General features: G+C 47.3%; 1 protein-coding gene and 1 non-coding gene across 2 annotated transcripts; both read left to right on the top strand.

Moving 5' to 3' along the window:
* Positions 1-88: 88 nt before the first annotated feature.
* LOC123100976 (U6 spliceosomal RNA) lies at positions 89-192 on the top strand. Its single transcript, XR_006448579.1, has one exon. It is a non-coding gene; the product is annotated as a U6 spliceosomal RNA (small nuclear RNA).
* Positions 193-11,669: 11,477 nt separating this feature from the next.
* On the top strand, positions 11,670-13,725 carry LOC123099476 (ACD11 homolog protein). Its single transcript, XM_044521626.1, has 4 exons — positions 11,670-12,276; positions 12,717-12,889; positions 13,099-13,244; positions 13,437-13,725. The coding sequence occupies exons 1-4, from the start codon at positions 12,016-12,018 to the stop codon at positions 13,541-13,543; spliced, it is 687 nt and encodes a 228-aa protein (XP_044377561.1). The 5' UTR covers positions 11,670-12,015; the 3' UTR covers positions 13,544-13,725.
* Positions 13,726-23,930: the final 10,205 nt, after the last annotated feature.

Genomic DNA, 23,930 nt, shown 5'->3' with positions numbered 1-23,930 from the left:
GGCCGGTATTTTTTTTGTCAGAGCAGGATGACTGTTATTTCTTCATGGAAAGTTGCACGTAAGTACTATAGTCAACAGGTGACAGACCGTCCCTTCGGGAACATCCGATGAAATTGGAACGATACAGAGAAGATTAGCATGGCCCCTGCGCAAGGATGACACGCACAAAAAAAACAGGTGACAGACCATGTTCCTCTTATGTTTCGTACGTCGTCCGCCTACCTACTCGAACATTTTTTTCATCGCCCGTCACATGTTCTCCCTGCACATTCTAGGTCCGGTTTTTGTACGTCCTCCCGTGCCTTATCCCTCCATAGGAAATTGATAAATGCAAAAAAGAAAAGAAAAAATGTAGACAAAAGTCACATTGCACATACCAATTTATATGATGACAAAGGTATGCAACACGTAGTTTGCCATGGCAAAACACATTTGAAAAAATGTCATGGCCACACATGTTAAGTAACATGGAGAGCGACCCAACGGCTCTCGTACGGGCAGGCGATTCGGGAGGCGACTTCGCTGGCGACGGCGGGGGGGTCCCTTGCGGGGCCGTGGCGGCGGAGGACGGCTGGACGGCAGCTCGGTCTGCCGAGGGGCGTGCGCGGTGGTGTGCTCCGTCCGGTGGGCGGTCCCCTGGCCCGTCCTCCTCCGGCAGCAGGTTCTGGGCGTTGGCGGGGGTCGACTCCGACGACGACGATGAGGAGGCCAACCAGGTAAGTAGCCAGGTAAGTGGTGGTGCTTCGCCGAGGCCGCGCGCGGCGTGCTCGGTGGGTGACTATGTCGCCCGTGCGGAGGAGCTTGGGGGCTCCTTCGTGGCTGGTCGCCGGCGTGCTTTTGCTCCTGGTGGGCATGGCGGGCGTCGCAGATCTGGCGGCCGCCAAGGGGTGTGGATGCGGGCCCAGAGGGCCGCTCGCGCGTCCTGCAGGAGACGGGGCGCCGTGATTTGGTGCCGGCTGTGTCGCCTTCGGACTCGGTGAGCTCGCCGGCATCGACAGGGGTCGGCGGCGGCGGCGGGGCTGCCCCTGCCAGGGAGCCGCAGGTCCAGGCTAGGGTTCCGCAGTCGAGGACGGACGGGCCTACCCCTCTGCTGGGCCTAGCGGAATGGCCCAGTTTGCCAGTGCGTGGGCCGGGGGGGCCAGCGGGTGACCCGCCCGTTTCTTTGTCTGTGGGGACGCATGGGCGCTCTCCAGTGGCCTGGCCTCCCTGGCCCGTTGGCCTTGTGCACGCCTGTGGGTAGGCCCGGGCCCAGTGCGGTGGTGGATGAGCGGCTGCCCCCTCCCCTTTACAAATGGATGTGGCTGCCAAAGGGTGCCCTAGATCTATCACTAGGGTTTCCCGCATCCCCCTCGCAAGTGCGGCGCTTCGGGCATCGTGCTCGTCGCCTGCTCCGCTCCGCTCCCCTCCCCCTCTCACCTGCTCGTTCGCGACCGCGGTGCGGATGGGATCCCGCCGTGTGGAGAAGCCCCCCATGTCGCCTCCGATCCCTGCGGCTGAGCGTCTGCGGGAGCAAGATCGGCGGGTGAAGGCGCTATCCAAGATGCTGGTGTCCCCAATAGAGGAGGGGGGCTGGGGCCGCCGCCTCCATGGTGGCTCACGGAGCAAGAAAGGAAGAAGCAGGAGGAGCGCGAGCGCGAGAAGAAGAAGAAGGAGGAGTACCGGCGTCGGGGTTTGGAGCAGAAGAAGGAGCTCAAGAGGAAGGAGTCCCAGCTTCCTCTGAGCTGCGAACGGATCGGGGATCCTTTAGCCAAAAAGCAGAAGCAGAAGGGGGGAGCTCGGCGGACCCCAAGCGGTCGGCGCAGCTGGCTCTGGTGGCCGGGCCACCGGCTTCGAAGGGTTCGGCCGATGCCCCAATCCCTGTGGAGGAGACCGACGGGCCGGAATGCTTCAAGTGTGGCCGGGTGGGCCATTACCAGAACATGTGCCACTTCAAACCTCTCTGCGTCGTGTGCGATGAGGAGGGGCATGCGCCGGCGCACTGCCCCACGCGGAGGCGGCCTCTGATGCTGCAGATCATGGGCAACGCCATCCCCGGCGAGGGATTCTTCTGCCTCCCTTTCATGGAGACGGAGGGCGAGGAGGTGCGCGCCCCGCTGGTGGCGGACGCTGCGGTCATCTCGGCGGCGCCTGGAATGCTGTCGGTCCCCATCTTGGAGGCGGAATTCCCCCATCTCTTAGAGGGGGAGTGGGACTGGCAGGTGACAGCGATCGGCGACAACATGTTCTCGGTCGTCTTCCCCAACAAGGCCATGTTGCGGATGGCGACTCGCAGCGGCAAGCTGTACCTCTCCCTCAACAACATCATGGCGGAAATCAAGGAATCTCTCCCGGAGGAGCCCAAGGCCGAGATCATGCCGGATGTGTGGGTCAAGTTGTGGGGTGTGCCGCCCAAACACCGTCGTGTGGATCGCCTCATGGCTGGGACTGTGATGATTGGTCGCCCCATGGAGGTAGACAGGGCGTCGCTGGTGGGGCTCGGGCCGATGCGGATGCGTTTCGCATGTCGCTCCCCGGCTAAGCTTCGTGGGTACGTCCAACTGTGGTTCAATAGTGAGGGTTACACCATTCGGTTGGAGGCCGAGGCGGACGGTCTGCAGGGTGCTGCGCCCCTCCCCCTCCCCCTGCTAGCTTGGACAAGGGATCGGATGGCAAGGATAAGGATCGTGACACGAGCATGGGTGATGACTCAATCGATACGGCGACTTGGGACAAGTTGGGTATCAAGGACAAGGATTCCGAGGCCGCGGCTCCTGCTTGGGGGGCTGCGAAGGACCAGGAGGAGCATCAAGTGGTCGTGGGCAGCAACGAAACGGGTTTCAACCAGTATGGCTCCAACATGTCGCTCGGCCTCGACATCGACAAGGGCGTCTCGGCCTCCTGTGACTCGGAGGGACGCTCGATGCTCGTCTCCCCGGTGGTTGCGGAGGCGGGTGGGGTGCGCGCGTTCGTGGCCCGCTCACCTATGCCAGCGAACGGCCTCGGTGGCGGCGGGACGCGGATCCACAAGAAGATGGCGGGCCGCAAGACTCCCCCGGTGGCGCCGGCGAGCCCTCCATCGGTCCGTGCGGGCACGCCTGCCTCGCACCGGCCGGTGGTGATGGCGCTGGCCTCTCCTGGTGGTCCGGCTGGCGGGATTTCGGCGACCGTTCCCCCTCCTTCCGCAGATGCGCTTCGGGCGGAGGTGACCAAGACGGTGCCCATCTCCACGGCCAAGCACTCTAAGGCGGTGGTGGCGACTCCGGCGCCGCAGGAGAGGGCCAGCTCGCGCTCAAAAGGCGCCAAGGGCAACCTTCACGCGCTGCAACGCACCCAACTCCTGGTGGCCCAGAAGAACATGGAAATTGAAGGTAACCCCCTGCCTCGTTTTACGATTTTCGACGACTATTCTGATGAGCGTTTAGGGGGTATGTTAGAGGACAGTGGTGTTGATATGTCCAACGTGGGTGAAGCTCGCGAACTTCTATCTCTCCTTCACTCGAAGGAAATCGCGCAGGCCGCGCTAGCTCAGGCAGCTGCGGCCCGCGTTGCGCCAGTAGTAGAGGAAGCAGGGGCTTCTCTGTTGACCGTTGCGCAGCCCGACCAGGAGGACACAGCAGCAGGGGCTGCGCCGTCCCCCTCAACCCGTTGTCCAGTCAAGACACGGCGTGTGGCCAAAGCGGTTACTGCTCGGGGTATCCGCCTCCGCAACCGCATTATATAATTCATTTCATCTTCTAGAACATTTGAGGCTTCGGCCACGCTGGGAGGCGGACCCAGTTGAAAGATTTCATCCGTGAAGAGGGGATCGACGTAGTTGGCTTGCAGGAAACCATCAAGGCTGATTTTTTCCATCGGGACCTGCTAGCTATTGACCCGCTCGAACGTTTTGTGTGTCAATGGGTGCCCGCGGTGGGACACTCGGGGGGTCTGCTGCTTGGCATTAACCAAGTTTGCTGCGAGGTGGTGTCGTGGGATGCCGGTAGATTTTTCTTGTCGGCACACGTGCGCCACCGCGCGACCCTTCGCGAGTGGGAGGTTATTGTGGTTTATGGCCCGGCCGACCACTCGCACTCGCAAGAGTTTTTGGGAGAACTCCAGGAGAAGGTTGCAACCTTGGGTGTGCGAAACCTGCCACTGCTTATGGGTGGCGATTTCAACTTAATCCGCTCGGGAGCGGATAAGAACAATGGGATCATTAACTGGACAAAGGGTGTCCTTGTTTAATAATGCGATAGCATCTATGGCCCTTAGGGAAGTGGCTCGCGTGCGAGCACGCTACACGTGGACCAACAAGCAGCTAACGCCGGTGCGGTCCGTGCTGGACCGGGTTTTCATGTCTGCGGAGTGGGAAATGCTTTTCCCCATGTGCTCCTTACACGTTGAAACGAGGATCGGGTTGGATCACATCCCCTTAACCCTTTCCTTAGGGGAGGACAGGTTAAAGCGTAGCCCTCGCTTTTTCTTTGAAACCGCGTGGCTCGAGTCTCCGGATTTTGAGCAAATTTTTCTCTCCAAATGGGAGACATGCGTGGCCCGGATCGGGCACACGCGCGGGCCAATGGAGTTTTGGATTGCCGCGGGGGCGGGAATGCGTGCGGCTCTCAAAGGTTGGGGGCAACCAGGGCCGCGAGGATAAGCTGCTCCGAGCGCGTTTGACCGCGGACCTGGCTCGTATGGATGCGGTTGCGGATGCGCAGGGTTTCTCGGAGCAAGACTGGGCTCAGCGCTATGCGTTAGAAGCCCAAGTCGAGTCCCTCCTTAGGGTAGAGGAGGAGTACTGGCGTAGATGCGGTGGCATTAAGTGGACGCTCAAGGGCGATGCGAACACTAAGTACTTTCATGCATACGCTAATGGCCGACGCCGTAAGTGCGCCATCCTGCGACTGCAATCCGAGCAGGGGCTCCTTTTGCGCCAACAGGACATCGTCCGGCACATTTACGATTTCTACATCCAATTGATGGTCTCCAGGGAGGAGTCCCGCGCTCGGCTGCGGGTAGATGTTTGGGATCCTGCGTTGCGGGTCACGGACGAGGAAAATGAGGGCCTGGGGCTGGCCTTCCTTCCCCAGGAGATCGATGTGGCGGCTCTTGGGATGAAATCAGACACCGCCCCTGGTCCAGATGGGTGGCCGGTGGCGATGTTTAAACGGTTTTGGCAAGTGCTTAAAGGGCCAATTTTCGACGTGTGTAATGGGTTCATGCGTGGTAATGTAGATATCTCACGCCTGAACTTTGGGGTTCTCTCTCTGATCCCCAAAGTACAGGGTGTGGGCTGTATTAGACTTTTTCGACCCATAGCGCTTATTAACGTCCCGTTTAAAATTTCCTCTAAGGCTTGTTCAACACGCCTCTCTCCGATTGCACATCGTATTATTAGTAGGAACCAGTCGGCTTTTATACGTGGTCGTAACATTTTGGAGGGGCCGTTGGCTCTCCAAGAGATCGCTCACTCGCTTAAACGCACTCGATAGCCAGCCATTCTTTTGAAATTGGATTTTGAGAAGGCGTATGACCGAGTGAATTGGGAGTTTCTCCGACAAGTCCTCCTGGACCGAGGCTTTTCATCGGTGTGGGTTCATCGCATGATGCAATTGGTCTCGGGGGGCCAAACGGCGATTGCGGTGAATGGAGAAGTAGGGAACTTCTTCCGCAACAAGCGTGGGCTGCGTCAGGGGGACCCGGCCTCGCCGTTGCTTTTTAATTTTGTGGCGGACGCCTTGGGCGCTATGCTAGACAAAGCTCGTATTGCTGGCCACATCAGGGGAGTGGTCGGCAATCTGATCCCAGGAGGCGTGTCACACCTACAGTACGCGAATGACACACTCCTCCTTTCCGAGCCGGACTTGCACAGTATCGCAACGGTTAAGGCCATTCTTCTGTGCTTTGAGCTTATGTCTGGGCTAAAAATAAACTTCCACAAGTGTGAAGTGGTGTCCATAGGGATGGACACGGCCGAAAGTCTGCGGGTAGCCAATTTGCTCAATTGCAAACTTGGGAAACTACCGTTCACCTACCTCGGCCTCCCGATCGCAGAGAAGAAATGCTCGATTGCCGATTGGGAGCCTCTCTGCACTAAGGTGGTGGGCCGTGTTTGCCCGTGGAGAGGTCGATTTATGTCTTCAGGGGCTAGACTTATCTTAACTAATTCTAGCCTCTCGTCCTTGCCTATGTTCGCCATGGGACTATTCTTGCTGGCTGATGGGGTCCACACCAAAATGAACACTCCGCGGGCCCATTTCTTTTGGGAAGGAGCGGGACCGAAACGTAAATACCATATGGTTAAATGGCAGGCCGTATGTAGACCTAAAGCCCAGGGGGGCCTCGGGATCATCAACTCTAAGTTGATGAACATTGCACTCATGTGCAAGTGGATCTGGAAGCTGTCTCAGGGCGAGACCGGCCTCTGGATGGACCTCCTGCGTGCCAAATACTTCCCTGATGGGAACTTCTTTGAGGCAGCATCCCATGGGTCTCCTTTATGGAATTCCATCCAATCCCTAAAACCGTTCTTCGCCAGGGGCGCGAGGTTATCGGTTAATAATGGTCGCTCCACGCGTTTCTGGCACGATGTTTGGATAGGCCAACAACCCCTTTGGTCGGAGTTTGGCCAACTTTACTCAATCGCTGTCGAGCCCAACCAACTGGTTGCTTCGGCTCTAATCTCCTCCCCGCCTCCTATTTACTTTAGAAGGGAGCTCTCGGGGCCGGAGATGGAGGATTGGGACCGCCTGCGGGCTAAGATAGCGGACGTGTGCTTGTCGAACACCGTGGATTCAGTGTCCTGGAGACTTACGGGCTCTGGCAAGTTCACTGTCAATTCCCTTTATAGAGAGCTGACCCGCGGCCCTGTCCCTCTGGCTGCCTCGGGGCTTTGGAAGGCTCGAATTCCTCTCAATATCAAGGTTTTCCTCTGGCAACTTTGCCAAAATCGCCTCCCTACTTCTATCAATATAGCCAAGCGCAATGGCCCGGCCTCGGGGCCTTGTGCTCTGTGTGGTGTCCCGGAAGATGCAGACCACGCGTTCTTCCGGTGTTCTTTGGCGCGCTTTGCCTGGAGCATGGTCCGCGAGGCCGCGGGTGTGGATTGGGATCCACGCTGCCGCTCCGAGCTCGTGTCGTCTTTGTCCTTGGTCCAGGGTTCTTCGCGCCGTATCATGTGGGCAAGTGCTGCGGCCATGTTGTGGGCCTTATGGCATATTCGTAACAAGTTTACTATTGAGGGAGTGTTCCCCTCTCACCCCGCTGACGTAATCTACAAATGCATCTTGTTCTTGCAGCAGTGGGCCCCGCTGGGAAGACAACAGGACTCTGATCTCCATCGTCATGCTCTTGCACGCCTTTGCACCGTCTACTCGGAGTCTCGAGCCCCGTCGCCCTCTTCCGCTGCTACATAGGGATGGGTAGCCCCTTTTGGAATGTTTCCTCCGAGCCTGCGTGCTCTTATGTTGGCTGGATATGCCATGTACTGAACTTTATTCCTATGTTGTTTCCTTTTGTGCTGTGTTTGGGTCCCTGGACATTAAGTTTGGTTGTGGTTGTTGGTTGTTGGGTTGTGCATGCTGCCTATGTTAAGGGCTTTATTAATTTAAAGCCGGACGCCCCTGGCGTCTATGTTCTAAAAAAATACTATTTGAAGTGGTTTTTTTGTCCTGAACACATAATATGCATGGCAAAACAAATGGTTTTGCTTATGAAAACGAACAAAATTTGCCATGATTCAATTTTTTTTTTCAAAAATGACATGGTAAAAGATGCACATATTTTCCATGATCCATTTAACTAAATTTTCATCACGTGAACTAAATTTGCGATGGTTCGTAAGATAAATGTGCCATGGTCCAAAAAATAAAATTGCCATGTAGTATGGCAAATCTATTGCCAAGTGCTACGTCGTTTTTGTACTCAACACAAAAGATATCCATGGGAAAACTATGGTTTTGCTTATGAAACAAAACGAAATTTCCATGATCCACAAATCAAGATTGGCATGGTAAAAAATTACAATAAATTTGCCATGATCCACTAAAACTATATTTGCCATGATGTGTGAACTAAATTTTCCATAGATTATGAAAATAATTTACCATCCATTGTTCAAATAAATTTTCCACGATAAGTAACATAAGTTTGCTCAATGAAAAGTTGACATGGGAAAAGAAAATTTGGTAATCTTCTTCGTTGAAAAGATGAATAGTTTAAGAATTTTCCACGGGCACTTAGCGAAATCTAGGAATTTTTCCATTGGCACATGGAAAATTTACGATTGAAAAAAGGTAAATTTAGGGATTTTTCTATCTAGAAAAACAAAAACAACTATTGGAAATGGCAAAATTTGGCATGGTACAAAACATAATCGTTGGCATGTTATGTTAAAAAAAACCATAGTGTATACAATAGATTTGCCATAAAGACAAATGGTAAATTTGCCATCAAAATTTATTCAAAAATATATCATTGCGAAAATATCTAAAATGGTGCACAAAAACTAAATTCGCCATGTAATATATTGAAAAAAATGTTACATGAAAGTTAAATTTGCCATGTAGTTTGGTATTTGGAATATCATTGCAAAAAAAAAAGCAATTGCCATGGTGATCATATTTACCTAGTACAAAAATTATACAGTACATCCTAAAATTGCCATGGTGCAAAAAAAGGATTTGCCAAGGTTCTAAAAGTTGCCATGTTTTGCAACAAAAGTGGCAGTAAGAAGCAATTTTAAAAGTTGCCATGTGCGTGGAACAAAAATCTTGTATTTGCCATGAGAGCACTAACATTTGCCATGCCTTGGGAAAAATTATTTGAAAAAAACTAAATTTGTCATTTTGTGGAACACAAAAATGTTATTAATATACCATGTGACCATGAGAGAGAAAATCACGGCAACAATGATTTCAAAAAAGAGTGTTGGTCACATGTCAACCGTGTTAAACTTTTTCACATGGCAAAGAGTTTAACAAGTTTTCCATGGTAAAAAAGTATTTATGGCACGGTAAAAGTTGAATTGGCTACATGGCAAAAGCTATACTGGAGACATGGCAAAAACTGTAAACACTTTTGCCATGGCAAAAAATTTATAAATGTATAAAAGTTGACATGGGGTGATTGGATTATTTGCCATGTTTGATGACCCTAGATATGTTTGCTCAAATTGGTTGCCAACCTTGTGAATCCAGATTAGCCAAGCATTTTGGGAAACTTATAAGTACGAAAAGATACAAGTGATATTGCATTTCTTAGTAAAAATTGATATATGGGCCATGGTAAAAGTATGAAAATGCTTTGTTTGGAAGGAAGCAAAAGGTACAAAAAAAGACATGGCAATTTCTTAATGTCTTGGTCTATGGGTCATGGCACATGTAAGGATGATGAAAAAGGTACTGGTCTGATGGTAAAACAAAATATGAAGTCTGTCTCGTTTTGATTTCGCATACACACTTATGATTATAAAAAAAACAAATTTGCCATACCGTTTTCGCAATCTCATGGGGGACCATACTCACATACTTCGCTTCGGCTCAAACAAATCAAGCCCCACAAGAAATTGCCATTTACACAATTGCCATGGCATGTGGCATTTTATCTCATAAGATATTGGAAAAATATCTACAAATTGCCATGTGACAAAGATAAAATCCAATATCTACCAGAAGATGGATTGGGCTTAAAGCAAAACTTGCCATAGGCCTAAGTGTCAATGTTTCTGCCATGAGGGGCATATCAAAAACATATTGTGCAAATTTTCCATGGGCTTGATCAATTTCAAGAATCTACATATACTTCAAAAGGTTCATATTCTGAGGCCCTATGAACCAACTAAGCCTAAACAAGGTCCGAGCTTAAGTGATGCAACCATTTTGATCTACTGATTTCGAGGAAAAAATACTTATGTGATGCAACCATGGACATGTCATATATGATGCAACAATTTCTATCTAATGATACTATATGGCAAAAATGCCCAGGATATAGAACTCCCTTTTGCCTTATAAGTTGCCATAGACCAGAACACAAAACCGCGCATCTCATCATTATGAAGCCATTTTGGGAAAGGTCAGAGCAGCAATCGCACCAGCTCCTACAGAGTATGTGGTCCATGAAAGGAAATTGCAACGGCGGGCGCACATCATTAGCTCCTCCAGGTCTCCTTCCCTTTCCAAATCAGTAATGTCAGAGGGGAATTGGGTGGCGGCGCTATCGGCTGGAGCTCCTGCAAAACTCAGAGCACCCCCACCCCCCCGGGCGACGGTGCGACCATCATGGACTGCGAGGTGCCAGTTCCGGCCTGGAGCGTGACGGCCACGGCGTGCTGCTCTCTGAGGTGGCGTTACTTGCACGCATGCGACCAGCATGCCGACATGTGGCTGGAGGCCTGTGGCTATGCCCTACTGGCGCAGGACGGGAGACGAGGCCATGACACGATGTGCCTCCACACGCTTGAACCCGCCACTGCGCGCGAGGATCCCCCGACCGTCAACTCGAGCATTGCGCCACCTTCGCCGTCGTCGACCTCGAGGAGGCGCGTCACCCTGTTGGAGGGGGCGCGTCGTCGAGGGCGGCGCCTCCATGCGCTCGAGCCCGTCACCGTTCGCCTTGGGGAGGAGCGTCGATGGGGATGGAGATGGTCGTGTCCCCGGTGGTGGTGCGGGGGCACATCGCCAAGAGTTGTGCCGTGGTGGCGCAGGACTGCGCGGTGCGGAGGCTACAATGGCGCAGCAGTGTGGGAACTGAATGAGGCGGTGGACGAATGATCGAGGATCAAGTGAGGAGAGAGTGCGGGTCGATGGGGAGAAGAATCTGAAAACCGTTAGCACCGAGAGGACGTCCTAGCGAACGACTACAAAAATTGACGTGTCACCAACTTCGTGCTAAGATCCGCGCAGGAAGATCGGACAGTAAAAAAAAAGCGTTCCTCCCAAATTGCTTAAAGTCTTAGGAGTGTCGTGCATGTGGGAGCCGTATTGGATTTCCGGCCAAAAATAGACTCGGGCGTTTTGGCTCTCGGGTGCATTTGCTCCAGCATGAACAGTAAAATCAATTTTTTTTAAAAAAAAAATTCGAACTTTTTTAGATGTTCTTGTTAGTGTCGCAAGCATGCTTGACAATTTTCATGCGAAACAGAGTAATAGTGTTCCATCGGTGAAAAAGCTAATCTGGGTGTAACATTTGGTGTTCAATTTGTTTTTTTTATAAGCCAACATGCTTAATCTTTTATCTAAAAATTTGCAGGTAGCATTTGGATGTGTCTATGAGCACGTCAAGTTTTTGTTGGGATATTTTTGGCATTTCAAGAACCATTTTTCGCGTGCAGGAGCACGTGCCGATTCCGAAGTGATATCATATTTTAGTTATTCTTTTTTTTTTGAAATATATTTTTATTAGCTTAAGTAATATCACTGTCCCCCGAAAAAAAAGTAAAGTAATATCGCTGTTGCCGTAAGTACAAGGAAACATCATCGCGTCCGAGTTCCTACCACTTTTCTACTCCCCCAACACGCCAATCAACTGACCGACCACGACCAGTCTCTCTCTCTCGTTCGTCTGGTTTCAGTTTAGGACTCCACCTGGCCCCCTTTCCCGTGCGCCGCCCCCTCACGAAAATCCTGGACGATGCCTATATAGGAAAAAAAAAAGAGGACCCCGATTTCGCCTCGCACTTCCTCTCCAAGTCCCTCTCCTCCTCCGATCCTGCTCCCCACCCCCCGCAGCAGATTCCCGGCGGCACCCCACCCCAGCCTCCCCCTATACATAGACGGCATCCTCCTCTCCCCGGACGCGCGTCTGACCTCACCTCGCTATATTTTCCGTGAGCCCATTCTGCCTCGTGCGCCCGCCCGTCCGCCCGTGCCACCACCACCATCCGTTAACGGTTGTTGGGCCGCGCCTTCGGTGCCGAGGAGAGAGAGAGAGAGAGAGGACGAGGGGCGGCCAGGAGGAGGAGTAGGAGGAGGGGGAGCAACGGCCTCCGCGCGCCACCGGCGAGAGCGAGCGAGGGAGGAGGAGGGGCGGTTGGTTGATCGATCGGTCAAGGATAATATGATGGCGTTCAGGGGGCAGAGGCCGGCGCAGTCCGAGGAGATGTGCGACGCGGCGGCGGCCGTGGTGGCGGCGCGGCAGGGCATGGAGCAGCCGCTCACGGCCGTGGCCGAGGCGTTCGAGGAGCTGGCGCGCGGGATGGAGGCCGACGGCGGCGAGCTCCGCCTCGCCCCCTTCGGCGACACCTGCGCCCTCGTCTCCGTCCTCTTCAGCTCCCTCGGCATCGCCTTCAAGTTCGCCGAGAGCGAGTACGTCACCAAGGTAAAAACCAAACCGATCTCGCCTCTTTTTCCCCTCCGGTAATTCGGAGTCCCTTCGATCTGTTATTGTTATTCTTGGAGACGAAGTCTCGAGATTCCGCATGGCGATCAGATAGAAAAATCGCATTACCTGCTCCGTTTCCAAGAAACAAAGCTCTGTTTTGTGTTTGACTTTGGTAAAATTTTGTACTCCTGTCCTGCCATGGCATCTTTGCAGCGTCGCTCGCAATTGATCGAATATTCTCTCCCGTTCTCATTGCGATTAGAAAGTAACCACACAAACATGGGCAAGCTTTTAGGATTCCCCAACAAGATTGTTTGCAAGAAAGAAATGCAATCGACGATCGTTTTTATTCTCTTTTTGTTCGGTCACGACCACGACCTGTAGTAGAAAGAAAGAAAGAAATGTAACCCAACTTTTTGCTCGGGTGAACCGTCCAGGTGAACGACCTCATCGGGGCATCAAAGGAGTACGCGACGCTGAACGACATCCTGGACAAGGACGTCGAGAACGACTCCGTCAAGAAGCAGGGCAGCCATTCCCGGAACCTGCGCCGGGTCCGGCTCGGCCTCGGCCTCATCAAGGCCCTCTTCGAGCAGTTCCTCGCAACCGAGTACGTTTCTCCATTCACTCACTCATTCGTTCGTTCCAGCAGAGCACAAATTTGTCAGCTTGCTCTCCTCCGCTGGCAGCAGCAGCAAATGCTTTGTGCAGCAATCAATGGTGGTTCATCATCAGTTTGTTGCTAATAAAATCATCATTGATGAGGCCAACATACGGACGGACGACAACTTACAATCTCTCTGGCGTCTAATTTTTCAGGGGCGGCTCGTTGTATGATGCTGCGACGACGGCCTATGGCCAGGTTTGCGCCCCGTTTCATAGCTGGGCGATCCGAAAGGCGGTTGGCGCCGGGATGTACACTCTCCCCAGCAGAGAGCAGTTGATAATGAGGCTGAACGAAACTGGTAAGCAAATGATTTGACATCCATCACCATCAGAGGATACCTACCTTAACTTATATTCAGTGATAGTTTAATGCTTTCATCAGATGATATGTTGATTGATAGGTCAATAACGAAATTCTGTCAAGCACCTTGACTTGTCTAGGGATATTATTGGTAGACCAATAATCCAATTCTGTCTGTGTGTGCTTGCAGATTGCTCTGTGCAGAAGGAGATGCGGAGATACATTGATGCATCTAGTCCCATTATAGAATACATCGATAACCTGTTCCTCTCTAGGAACATTGTCCTAGATTGGTGAACTGAATCGAGGATCATGCTTGCAGCTCTCCTCACGAGCTGCTAATGATGTCATTGTTTTATTGTTTTTCTCTCGTAGCTTTCTAGCCTTGGTGGGGCTGTGAATGCTCTCCCTTCGCACTGTCTCTTGTACTGTACGATTATATCAAAAATCTAATTCTAAACGAAGAGGCGGTTCTAGTATGATCATGCTATTCTTATGCTTCCTACTCGTATTACACACCGGACAACTTGTTGATCACAAATTAAGGAAATGAGAGCAGGGAGTCCTGAAAGAAGAGTAGTTTTTGGTAACAATTGTACGTGCATGTTATGGTTGTCTTCGTACTTGTACAAGAGCAAACAAGAGCCGAATTGTTTAGCGGGGTTGTCAAAACGCAAGAACAAAAAAAAGTTGAAGTGCAATATAAATTTGAATTAAAAGGCTTTTGATGCCATAGTCCATAGCAAAAACAACCAGTCATAGTAGGAGATGGGTTGTGAATTTTCGTCGAGAAGTATTCAAAAGGATCGAAACTCTACAAAGAAGAGTCCTCATACTAGAAGGCGTCGTAGTCTCCAAAGGGGGTTAAGTCAAAGGCACCAAGACACAGCCGCCCCGTTGAACTTTGACTAAAAAAGGCGACTTCCTTGGTGATCTAGGGTTGGTGCGTCGCCGCCGCCGGCGGCGGCCGCTGGCCCTGTGGCCTCCTCGTGAGGCTGGCTTGATGTACTGACGAGGTGATCCCTCTTCAGTTTTCTGTCCCCTGGCAAAAGAGCTAGGGGTTTTTGTCCTCCGGCGGCTCTGCTAACCGTGAGTTCTCTTCGCTGCCCTCTGGTGGCTACACCGACCGAGAGTTTTTCGTTGTCGATCACTAGGTGTACGGTCTCCTCGTTGGCGGCTGACCGATCGTCATGAAAGTCTTAAGCTGGGATTGCAACGGGCTCAGAAAAGCCGCGACAATCCGTGCTCTACTGGATGTCCAGCGAGCATGTAATCCTTAAGTAATGTTTTTGTTAGAGACACATCTTGAAAGTTATCCGGCAGAATGTTTAAGGAAAAGATTGCACATGGATCAGAAATTTGTGTGTCCTGGAGATGGAAGAAAAGGTGGGCTAATCTTGTTTTGGAAGAAGGAGATCGAAATTCAACGTCTGAATTTAGATACGATGAACATTGATGTGAGATTGGAAGAATCAAACATGTTGATGTGGAGACTTACGGGCATGTATGGGACCGCATGCGCCATCTTCATCGGGCACAACATCTTCCCTGGCTCCTCATAGGTGATTTGTACAAGATTCAGTTTTTGCATGAGAAAGAGGGCGGAAATCATCGCCCACGGCAGTACATGCAGGCATTCCAAAATGCTATAGATGACTGTGAACTGAGAGATCTTGGGTTCCTCGGCGACAAATTCACCTGGCAGCGAGGACGGATCCGACAAAGGTTGGACAGAGGACTCGTAAATAATGCATGGGTGAATCTTTTCCCGATGGTTGCGTTAGAAAACCTGCCCTACAATCACTCAGATCACAGGCCTCTGTTGGTAAATACAGAACACTTTACTCAACCAAATCAAGGCAATGCAAGACCAAAGAGATTTGAGTCAAGGGGGTTACAGGAGCAAACTTTTAGTGACAAAGTCCAAGAAGCGTGGAACGAAGCAGGTGTCGACCCCGCAGTACACAACATACATGCAAAGCTTGATCGCATGCATGAAGCGTTTCATGATTGGGATCAAAAGGTATTGAAGAAGCCAAAAAAGTGACTGCGGAAGGCACAAAAGGAACTTGAGAAAATGATGACATGACATATATCTGATGAGTCCGAAGAGAAGAGGAAAGAGTTATCCGAGCTGGTTGAATATTTATTGGAATTGGAACAAATACATTATATGCAGAGATCCAGGGTTAATTGGTTGAAGTTTGGTGACCGAAACCCGGGGTTTTTTCAAGCCTATGCCTCGGCTAGGAGGAAGAAAAACTACATTAAAAAGCTCCAAGACCCAGATGGCAATGTGATAGAAGGTATGGATGCCTTGTCATCTCATATTTAGAATTATTTTAGTAATCTTTTCATGTCCGAAGTGCAGCAAGTTGACCCATCTATCATTGAGAAACTGCAAACTAAAGTCACAGAAAACATGAATAATATGTTAATGGCGCCTTATACACCAGATGATGTCCGCAAAGCTGTTTTTAGTATTGATGATCTCAAGGCACCTGGGCCAGATCGGCTTCATGCTATATTCTTTAAAAGGTTTTGGCATGTCCTTGGAGATGAGATTACACGGGAAGTCATGTATGCTATTAACTCAAGACAGACACGTGCTGAATGAAATGATACATCTATTGTCCTTATACCAAAAATAGATTCTCCTGAGTTGGTAACCCAGTATAGACCCATTAGCTTATGCAATGTGTTGTATAAAATCATTTCTAAGATGTTGGCTGCAAGATTGAAATGTATCCTACCAGAAATCATATCTCCACTCAGAGTGCTTTTGTCCCTGGGAGATTAATCACGGATAATGTACTCATTGCTTATGAGTGCGTACACAAGATTAAAAGTAAGAAGTCGGGACATGAAAGTTTATGTGATGTGAATCTAGACATGCACAAGGCATATGATAGAGTGGAGTGCATATTTTTGAAAGCTATGATGCAGAAACTTGGGTTTCATGCACAATGGATTGAAATGATAATGGCATGTGTATGCTCAGTCAGGTATAAGGTGAGGTTCAATTCTCAAGAGACTGGTATATTTACACCTTCAAGGGGTATTAGGCAGGGAGATCCTCTTTCTCCCTATCCTTTCTTACTTTGTGGAGAAGGATTATCTAGTATGTTGTAGTATGAAGAAGAAGTTGGTGGCATGAATGGGGTTAGAGTGTGTAGAAATGCACCGTCAGTATCACACCTCTTATTTGCTGACGATTCTCTAATTCTCACGAGTCATGAGAGCAGATGTGTTAAATGCAACTCCCTTACAGCAAGTACTAGATACCTATTGTTAGTGTTCTGGACAGATGGTGAGTTTGGCGAAATCAAGCATTTTCTTTAGTCCTAATACCAGTGTGGTCTCGAGAGCTGAAATATGTGAGATCTTACACATTGGTATAGAGGCCTTATCAGATAAATACCTTGGATTGCCAGCAATAGTTGGGGCAGATAGAAGTGATTGCTTCAGGCATTTTGTGAGAGGATTAAGATAAGGCTTATTGGTTGGATGGAAAAACAACTATCGTCAGGGGAAAGGAAATATTAATAAAAGCAATGGCCTAGGCAATTCTAGTGTTTGTTATGTCTGTATTCAGTATACCAAAGGGAATATGCAAAGAAATAACTGACATTATTGCACATTTTTTGTGGGGTGATGATGAAGAAACCAAAAAATGCATTGGATGGCATGGTGGAAGTTGTGCATTCCGAAAAGTGAAGGGGGAATGGGATTCAGAGACTTATATTCCTTCAACTTAGCCATGCTTGCAAAGCAATGTTGGAGGCTAATTACTGACCCAACATCTCTATGTGCAAGGGTGTTAAAAGTGAAATACTATCCTAATGGGAGCCTTCTGGAAGCTACCCCAAAGAGTGGATCATCATTTACGTGGCAGAGTATACTCAAGGGGTTGGAACTTTCAAAAAAGGTTACATATGGAGGGTTGGAATGGGAGAAAATATTAGGATATGGAGTGACTGATACGTCTCCAACGTATCTATAATTTTTGATTATTCCATGCTATTATATTATCTGTTTTGGATGTTTAATGGGCTTTAATATGTATTTTTATATTATTTTTGGGACTAACCTACTAACCGGAGGCCCAGTGCAAATTGCTGTTTTTTGGCCTATTTCAGTGTTTCGTAGAAAAGGAATATCAAACGGAATAAAACCTTCGCGAGGATCGTTTTTGGGACAAACGCAATCTAGGAGACTTGGAGTGGACGTCAAGGAAGCCACGAGGCGGCCACGAGGCAGGAGGGCGCGCCCCCACCCTCGTGGGCCCCTCGCAGCTCCACCGACCTACTTCTTTCGTCTATATATACTCATATACCCTCAAAACATCCAGGAGCACCACGAAACCCTATTTCCACCGCCGCAACCTTCTGTACCCGTGAGATCCCATCTTGGGGCCTTTTCCGGCACTCCGCCGGAGGGGGAATCGATCAAGGAGGGCTTCTACATCAACACCATAGCCTCTCCGATGATGTGTGAGTAGTTTACCACAGACCTTCGGGTCCATAGTTATTAGCTAGATGGCTTCTTCTCTCTCTTTGGATCTCAATACAAAGTTCTCCTCGATCTTCTTGGAGATCTATTCTATGTAATACTTTTTGCGGTGTGTTTGTCGAGATCCGATGAATTGTGGGTTTATGATCAAGATTATCTATGAACAATATTTGGTTCTTCTCTGAATTCTTATATGCATGATTTGATATCTTTGCAAGTCTCTTCGAATTATCAGTTTGGTTTGGCCTACTAGATTGATCTTTCTTGCAATGGGAGAAGTGCTTAGCTTTGGGTTCAATCTTGCGGTGTCCTTTCCCAGTGACAGCAGGGGCAGCAAGGCACGTATTTTATTGTTGCCATCGAGGATAAAAAGATGGGGTTTATGTCATATTGCTTGAGTTTATCCCTCTACATCATGTCATCTTGCTTAATGCGTTACTCTGTTCTTATGAACTTAATACTCTAGATGCATGCTAGATAGCGGTCGTTGTGTGGAGTAATAGTAGTAGATGCAGAATCGTTTCGGTCTACTTGTCATGGACGTGATGCCTATATACATGATCATGCCTAGATATTCTCATAATTATGCGCTTTTCTATCAATTGCTCGGCAGCAATTTGTTCACCCACCGTAAAATATGCTATCTTGAGAGAAGCCACTAGTGAAACCTATGGCCCCCGCGTCTCTTTTCTATCATATTATATCTCTTTTATTTACATCGCATCTCGTTTACTATTTTGCAATCTTTACTTTTCAATCTATACAACAAAAATACCAAAAATATTTATCTTATTATCTTTATCAGATCTCACTTTTGCAAGTGGCCGTGAAGGGATTGACAACCCTTTATCACGTTGGTTGCAATGTTCTTATTTGTTTGTGCAGGTACTAGGCGACTTGCGTGTAACCTCCTACTGGATTGATACCTTGGTTGTCAAAAACTGAGGGAAATACTTACGCTACTTTGCTGCATCACCCTTTCCTCTTCAAGGGAAAACCAACACATGCTCAAGAAGTAGCAAGAAGGATTTCTGGCGTCGTTGCCGGGGAGGTTTACACCAAGCCAAGTCGAGATTGATCTCCCGCCAACGTGCGGATTTCTCGCGCCGTTGCCGGGGAGATCTACGCTCAAGTCAAGACATACCAAGTACCCATCACAAACTCTTATCCCTCGCATTACATTATTTGCCATTTTCCTCTCGTTTTCCTCTCCCCCACTTCACCTTTGCCGTTTTATTCGCCCTCCTTCCGTTCGATCTTGTGTTACCATGTGCCTTCTTTTTGCTTGCATCTTCGCTTGCTAAAAGTTTATGGATCCTCATCCCCTTGCTAATCTTTTTAAGAGATCCAATTATGATGAACCAATTGCTAGTGATTTGAGTGCACTAGATTATCTTTATGAGGTTTTGCTTGAAATTCGTGAATCTGAAAATTGTGATGAAGAGATTCACGATAGCTCCTTGAATAAAAAGCATGATTGCAATGATTTTACTATAAATTCTCTTGATGTCAATTGTGCTAATAATATGCAAAACCCTAAGCTTGGGGATGCTAGTTTTGCTATGTCCACTACTTGTTGCAATGATCATGATTGGGGTGATTCTTCTTATGATCTTGAAAATTTATTTAAGCCCCATGATGAATATGAGATTGATAATAGTGTTTGCAATAATATTGAAAGTGGGTTTGGAAGAGTGTAAACTTTAGATCCCACATATTTGGAGAATGTTCAATCTTATGGTATTTTTGATAAAAGTGGGTTTGGAGAGGTCATGACTTTAGTTAATGTTAATCCCACTATTTTGGAAGAGTGTCAACTTTGCATGCATGTGGATCGTGTTGAAAATATTTTATGTGATAGCTATTTTGTTGAATTTGCTTATGATCCCACATGTAATTATTATGAGAGAGGAAAATATGGTTGTAGAAATCTTCATGATAATAAATTACCTCTTGTTATGTTGAGATTGCTATTGTTTCTTTCCGCTTTCTTGCATATGCTAGTTTTTGCTTGCTATGATAATTTGTTTGCTTATAAGATGCCTATGCATAGGAAGTATGTTAGACTTAGATGTGTTTGTCATGTGTTTCTTGATGCTCTCTTTGCGCTCCAATTCTTGTCTTTCATGTGAGCATCGTTAGAATTATCAAGGCCTAGCTAGGGGCGTTAAACGATAGCGCTTGTTGGGAGGCAACCCCATTTTATTTTTGTTCCTTGCTATTTGTTCCTGTTTAGTAATAAATAATTCATCTCGCCTCTGGTTAGATGTGGTTTTGTGTTTTAATTAGTGTTTGTGCCAAGTAATACCTTTAGGATAACCTATGGTGATAGTTAATTTGATCTTGCTGAAAAACAGAAACTTTTGCACGCACAAAATTAGTTTTCATAAATCACAGGAACGAGATTTTCAGTTGATTCTTTTTGCAGAAGATTAATAAACAAATTTCTTAGGACTTCCTAATTTTGTAGAATTTTTGTAGTTCCAGAAGTATACGTTTGATACAGATTGCCACAGACTGTTCTGTTTTTGTCAGATTCTGTTTTTCGTGTGGTGTTTGCTTAATTTGATGAATCTATGGCTAGTATCGGGGGGGTATGAACCATGGAGAAGTTGGAATAAAGTAGTTTTAACACCAATATAAATAAATAATGAGTTCATTATAGTACCTTAAAGTGGTGGTTTGTTTTCTTATACTAACGGAGCTCACGAGATTTTCTGTTGAGTTTTGTGTTGTGAAGTTTTCAAGTTTTTGGGTAAAGATTTGATGGATTTTGGAATAAGGAGTGGCAAGAGCCTAAGCTTGGGGATGCCCAAGGCACCCCAAGTTAAAATTCAAGGACAACCAAAAGCCTAAGCTTGGGGATGCCCCGGAAGGCATCCCCTCTTTCGTCTTCGTCTATCGGTAACTTTACTTGAGGCTATATTTTTATTCACCACATGATATGTGCTTTGCTTGGAGCGTCTTTTATGATTTGAGTCTTTGCTTTTTAGTTTACCACAATCATCCTTGCTGTACACACCTTTTTGAGAGACACACATGAATCGAAATTTATGAGAATACTCTATGTGCTTCACTTATATCTTTTGAGCTAGATAATTTTTCTCTAGTGCTTCACTTATATCTTTTTAGAGCACGGTGGTGGTTTTATTTTATAGAAATTATTGATCTCTCATGCTTCACTTATATTCTTTTGAGAGTCCTTTAGAACAGCATGGTAATTTGCTTTGGTTATAAAATTAGTCCTAATATGATAGGCATCCAAGATGGGTATAATAAAAACTTTCATATAAAGTGCATTGAATGCTATGAGAAGTTTTATACTTGATAATTGTTTTGAGATATGAAGATGGTAATATTAAAGTTGTGCTAGTTTAGTAATTGTGAATTTGAGAAATACTTGTGTTGAGGTTTGCAAGTCCCGTAGCATGCACGTATGGTAACCGTTGTGTGACAAATTTGAAGCATGAGGTATTTCTTTGATTGTCATCCTTTGTGTGGAGGTCGGGATCGCGCGATGGTTAACTCCTACAAACCCTTCCCCTAGGGGCATGCGTGTAGTACTTTGTTTTGATGACTTGTAGATTTTTGCAATAAGTATGTGAGTTCATTATGACTAATGTTGAGTCCATGGATTATACGCACTCTCACCTTTCCATCATTGCTAGCCTCTTTGGTACCGTGCATTGCCCTTTCTCACCTTGAGAGTTGATGCAAACTTCGCCGGTGCATCCAAACCCCGTGATATGATATGCTCTATCACACATAAACCTCCTTATATCTTCCTCAAAACAGCCACCATACCTACCTATTATGGCATTTCCATAGCCATTCCGAGATATATTGCCATGCAACTTTCCACCGTTTCATTTATTATGACACGCTTCATCATTGTCATATTGCCTTGCATGATCATGTAGTTGACATCGTATTTGTGGCAAAGCCACCATGCACAATTCGTACATGTCACTCTTGCCCATCCCGGTACACCGTCGGAGGCATTCATATAGAGTCATATTTTGTTATAGTATCGAGTTGTAATCATTGAGTTGTAAATGAATAGAAGTGTGATGATCATCATTATTAGAGCATTTTCCCAAATAAAAAAGGAGAAAGGCCAAAAAAAGGCCAAATAAAAAAAGAAAGAAAAAGGGGGACAATGCTACTATCTTTTTTGCACACTTGTGCTTCAAAGTAGCACCATGATCTTCATGACAGAGAGTCTCGTATTTTGTCACTTTCATATACTAGTGGAATTTTTCATTATAGAACTTGGCTTCTATATTCCAACAATGGGCTTCCTCAAAATTCCCTAGGTCTTCATGAGCAAGCAAGTTGGATGCACACCCACTTAGTTTCTTTTGTTGAGCTTTCATACATTTATAGCTCTAGTGCATCTGTTGCATGTTAAGCCCTACTCCTTGCATTGACATCAATTGATGGGCATCTCCCTAGCCCGTTGATTAGCCGCGTCAATGTGAGACTTTCTCCTTTTTTGTCTTCTCCACACAATCCCCCTTATCATATTCTATTCCACCCATAGTTCTATATCCACGGCTCACACTCATCTATTGTGTGAAAGTTGAAAAAGTTTGAAAAGGCTAAAGTATGAAACAATTGCTTGGCTGAAACCGGGGTTGTGCATGATTTGAGTATTTTGTGTGACGAAGATGGAGCATAGACAAACTATATGATTTTGTAGGGACGAACTTTCTTTGGCCATGTTATTTTGAGAAGACATAATTGCTTTGTTAGTATGCTTGAAGTATTATTATTCTTATGTCAATATTAAACTTTTGTCTTTAATCTTTTGGATCTGAACATTCATGCCACAATAAAGAAAATTACATTGAAAATTATGTTAGGTAGCATTCCACATCAAAAATTCTGTTTTTATCATTTACCTACTCGAGGACGAGCAGGAATTAAGCATGAGGATGCTTGATACGTCTCCAACGTATCTATAATTTTTTATTGTTCCATGCTATTATATTATCTGTTTTGGATGTTTAATGGGCTTTAATATGCACTTTTATATTATTTTTGGGACTAACCTACTAACCGGAGGCCCAGTGCAAATTGCTGTTTTTTTGCCTATTTAAATGTTTCGCAGAAAAGGAATATCAAACGGAATAAAACCCTCGCGAGGACCGTTTTTGGGACAAACGCAATCCAGGAGACTTGGAGTGGACGTCAAGGAAGCCACGAGGCGGCCACGAGGCAGGAGGGCGCGCCCCCCACTCTCGTGGGCCCCTCGCAGCTCCACCGACCAACTTCTTTCACCTATGTATACTCATATACCCTGGAAACATCCAGGAGCACCACAAAACCCTATTTCCACCGCCGCAACCTTCTGTACTCGTGAGATCCCACATGGGGCCTTTTCCGGCACTCCGCCGGATGGGGAATTGATCATGGAGGGCTTCTACATCAACACCATAGCCTCTCCGATGATGTGTGAGTAGTTTACCACAGACCTTCGGGTCCATAGTTATTAGCTAGATAGCTTCTTCTCTCTCTTTGGATCTCAATACAAAGTTCTGCTCGATCTTCTTGGAGATCTATTCGATGTAATACTTTTTGCGGTGTGTTTATCGAGATCCGATGAATTGTGGGTTTATGATCAAGATTATCTATGAACAATATTTGGTTCTTCTCTGAATTCTTATATGCATGATTTGATATCTTTGCAAGTCTCTTCGAATTATCAGTTTGGTTTGGCCTACTAGATTGATCTTTCTTGCAATGGGAGAACTGCTTAGCTTTAGGTTCAATCTTGCGGTGTCCTTTCCCAGTGACAGCAGGGGCAGCAAGGCACGTATTTTATTGTTGCCATCGAGGATAAAAAGATGGGGTTTATGTCATATTTCTTGAGTTTATCCCTCTACATCATGTCATCTTGCTTAATGCGTTACTCTGTTCTTATGAACTTAATACTCTAGATGCATGCTGGATAGCGGTCGATGTGTGGAGTAATAGTAGTAGATGCAGAATCGTTTCGGTCTACTTGTCACGGACGTGATGCCTATATACATGATCATGCCTAGATATTCTCATAATTATGCGCTTTTCTATCAATTGCTCGGCGGTAATTTGTTCACCCACCGTAAAATATGCTATCTTGAGAGAAGCCACTAGTGAAACCTATGGCCCCCGGGTCTCTTTTCTATCA

This window comes from Triticum aestivum, chromosome 4D (genome assembly GCF_018294505.1).
Source record: "Triticum aestivum cultivar Chinese Spring chromosome 4D, IWGSC CS RefSeq v2.1, whole genome shotgun sequence".
Lineage (NCBI taxonomy): Eukaryota > Viridiplantae > Streptophyta > Magnoliopsida > Poales > Poaceae > Triticum > Triticum aestivum.
The sequence above is the reverse complement of the archived record's forward strand: the minus strand, read 5'-3'. Positions and strand labels throughout refer to the sequence as shown.

Bases quoted from the DNA above. Each gene is read 5' to 3' on its own strand.
- LOC123099476 (XM_044521626.1), top strand. From the start codon at position 12,016: ATGATGGCGTTCAGGGGGCAGAGGCCGGCGCAGTCCGAGGAGATGTGC. The intron at 12,890-13,098 runs GTACGTTTCTCC...CTAATTTTTCAG, and splicing joins GAGCAGTTCCTCGCAACCGA to GGGCGGCTCGTTGTATGATG. The intron at 13,245-13,436 runs GTAAGCAAATGA...GTGTGCTTGCAG, and splicing joins AATGAGGCTGAACGAAACTG to ATTGCTCTGTGCAGAAGGAG.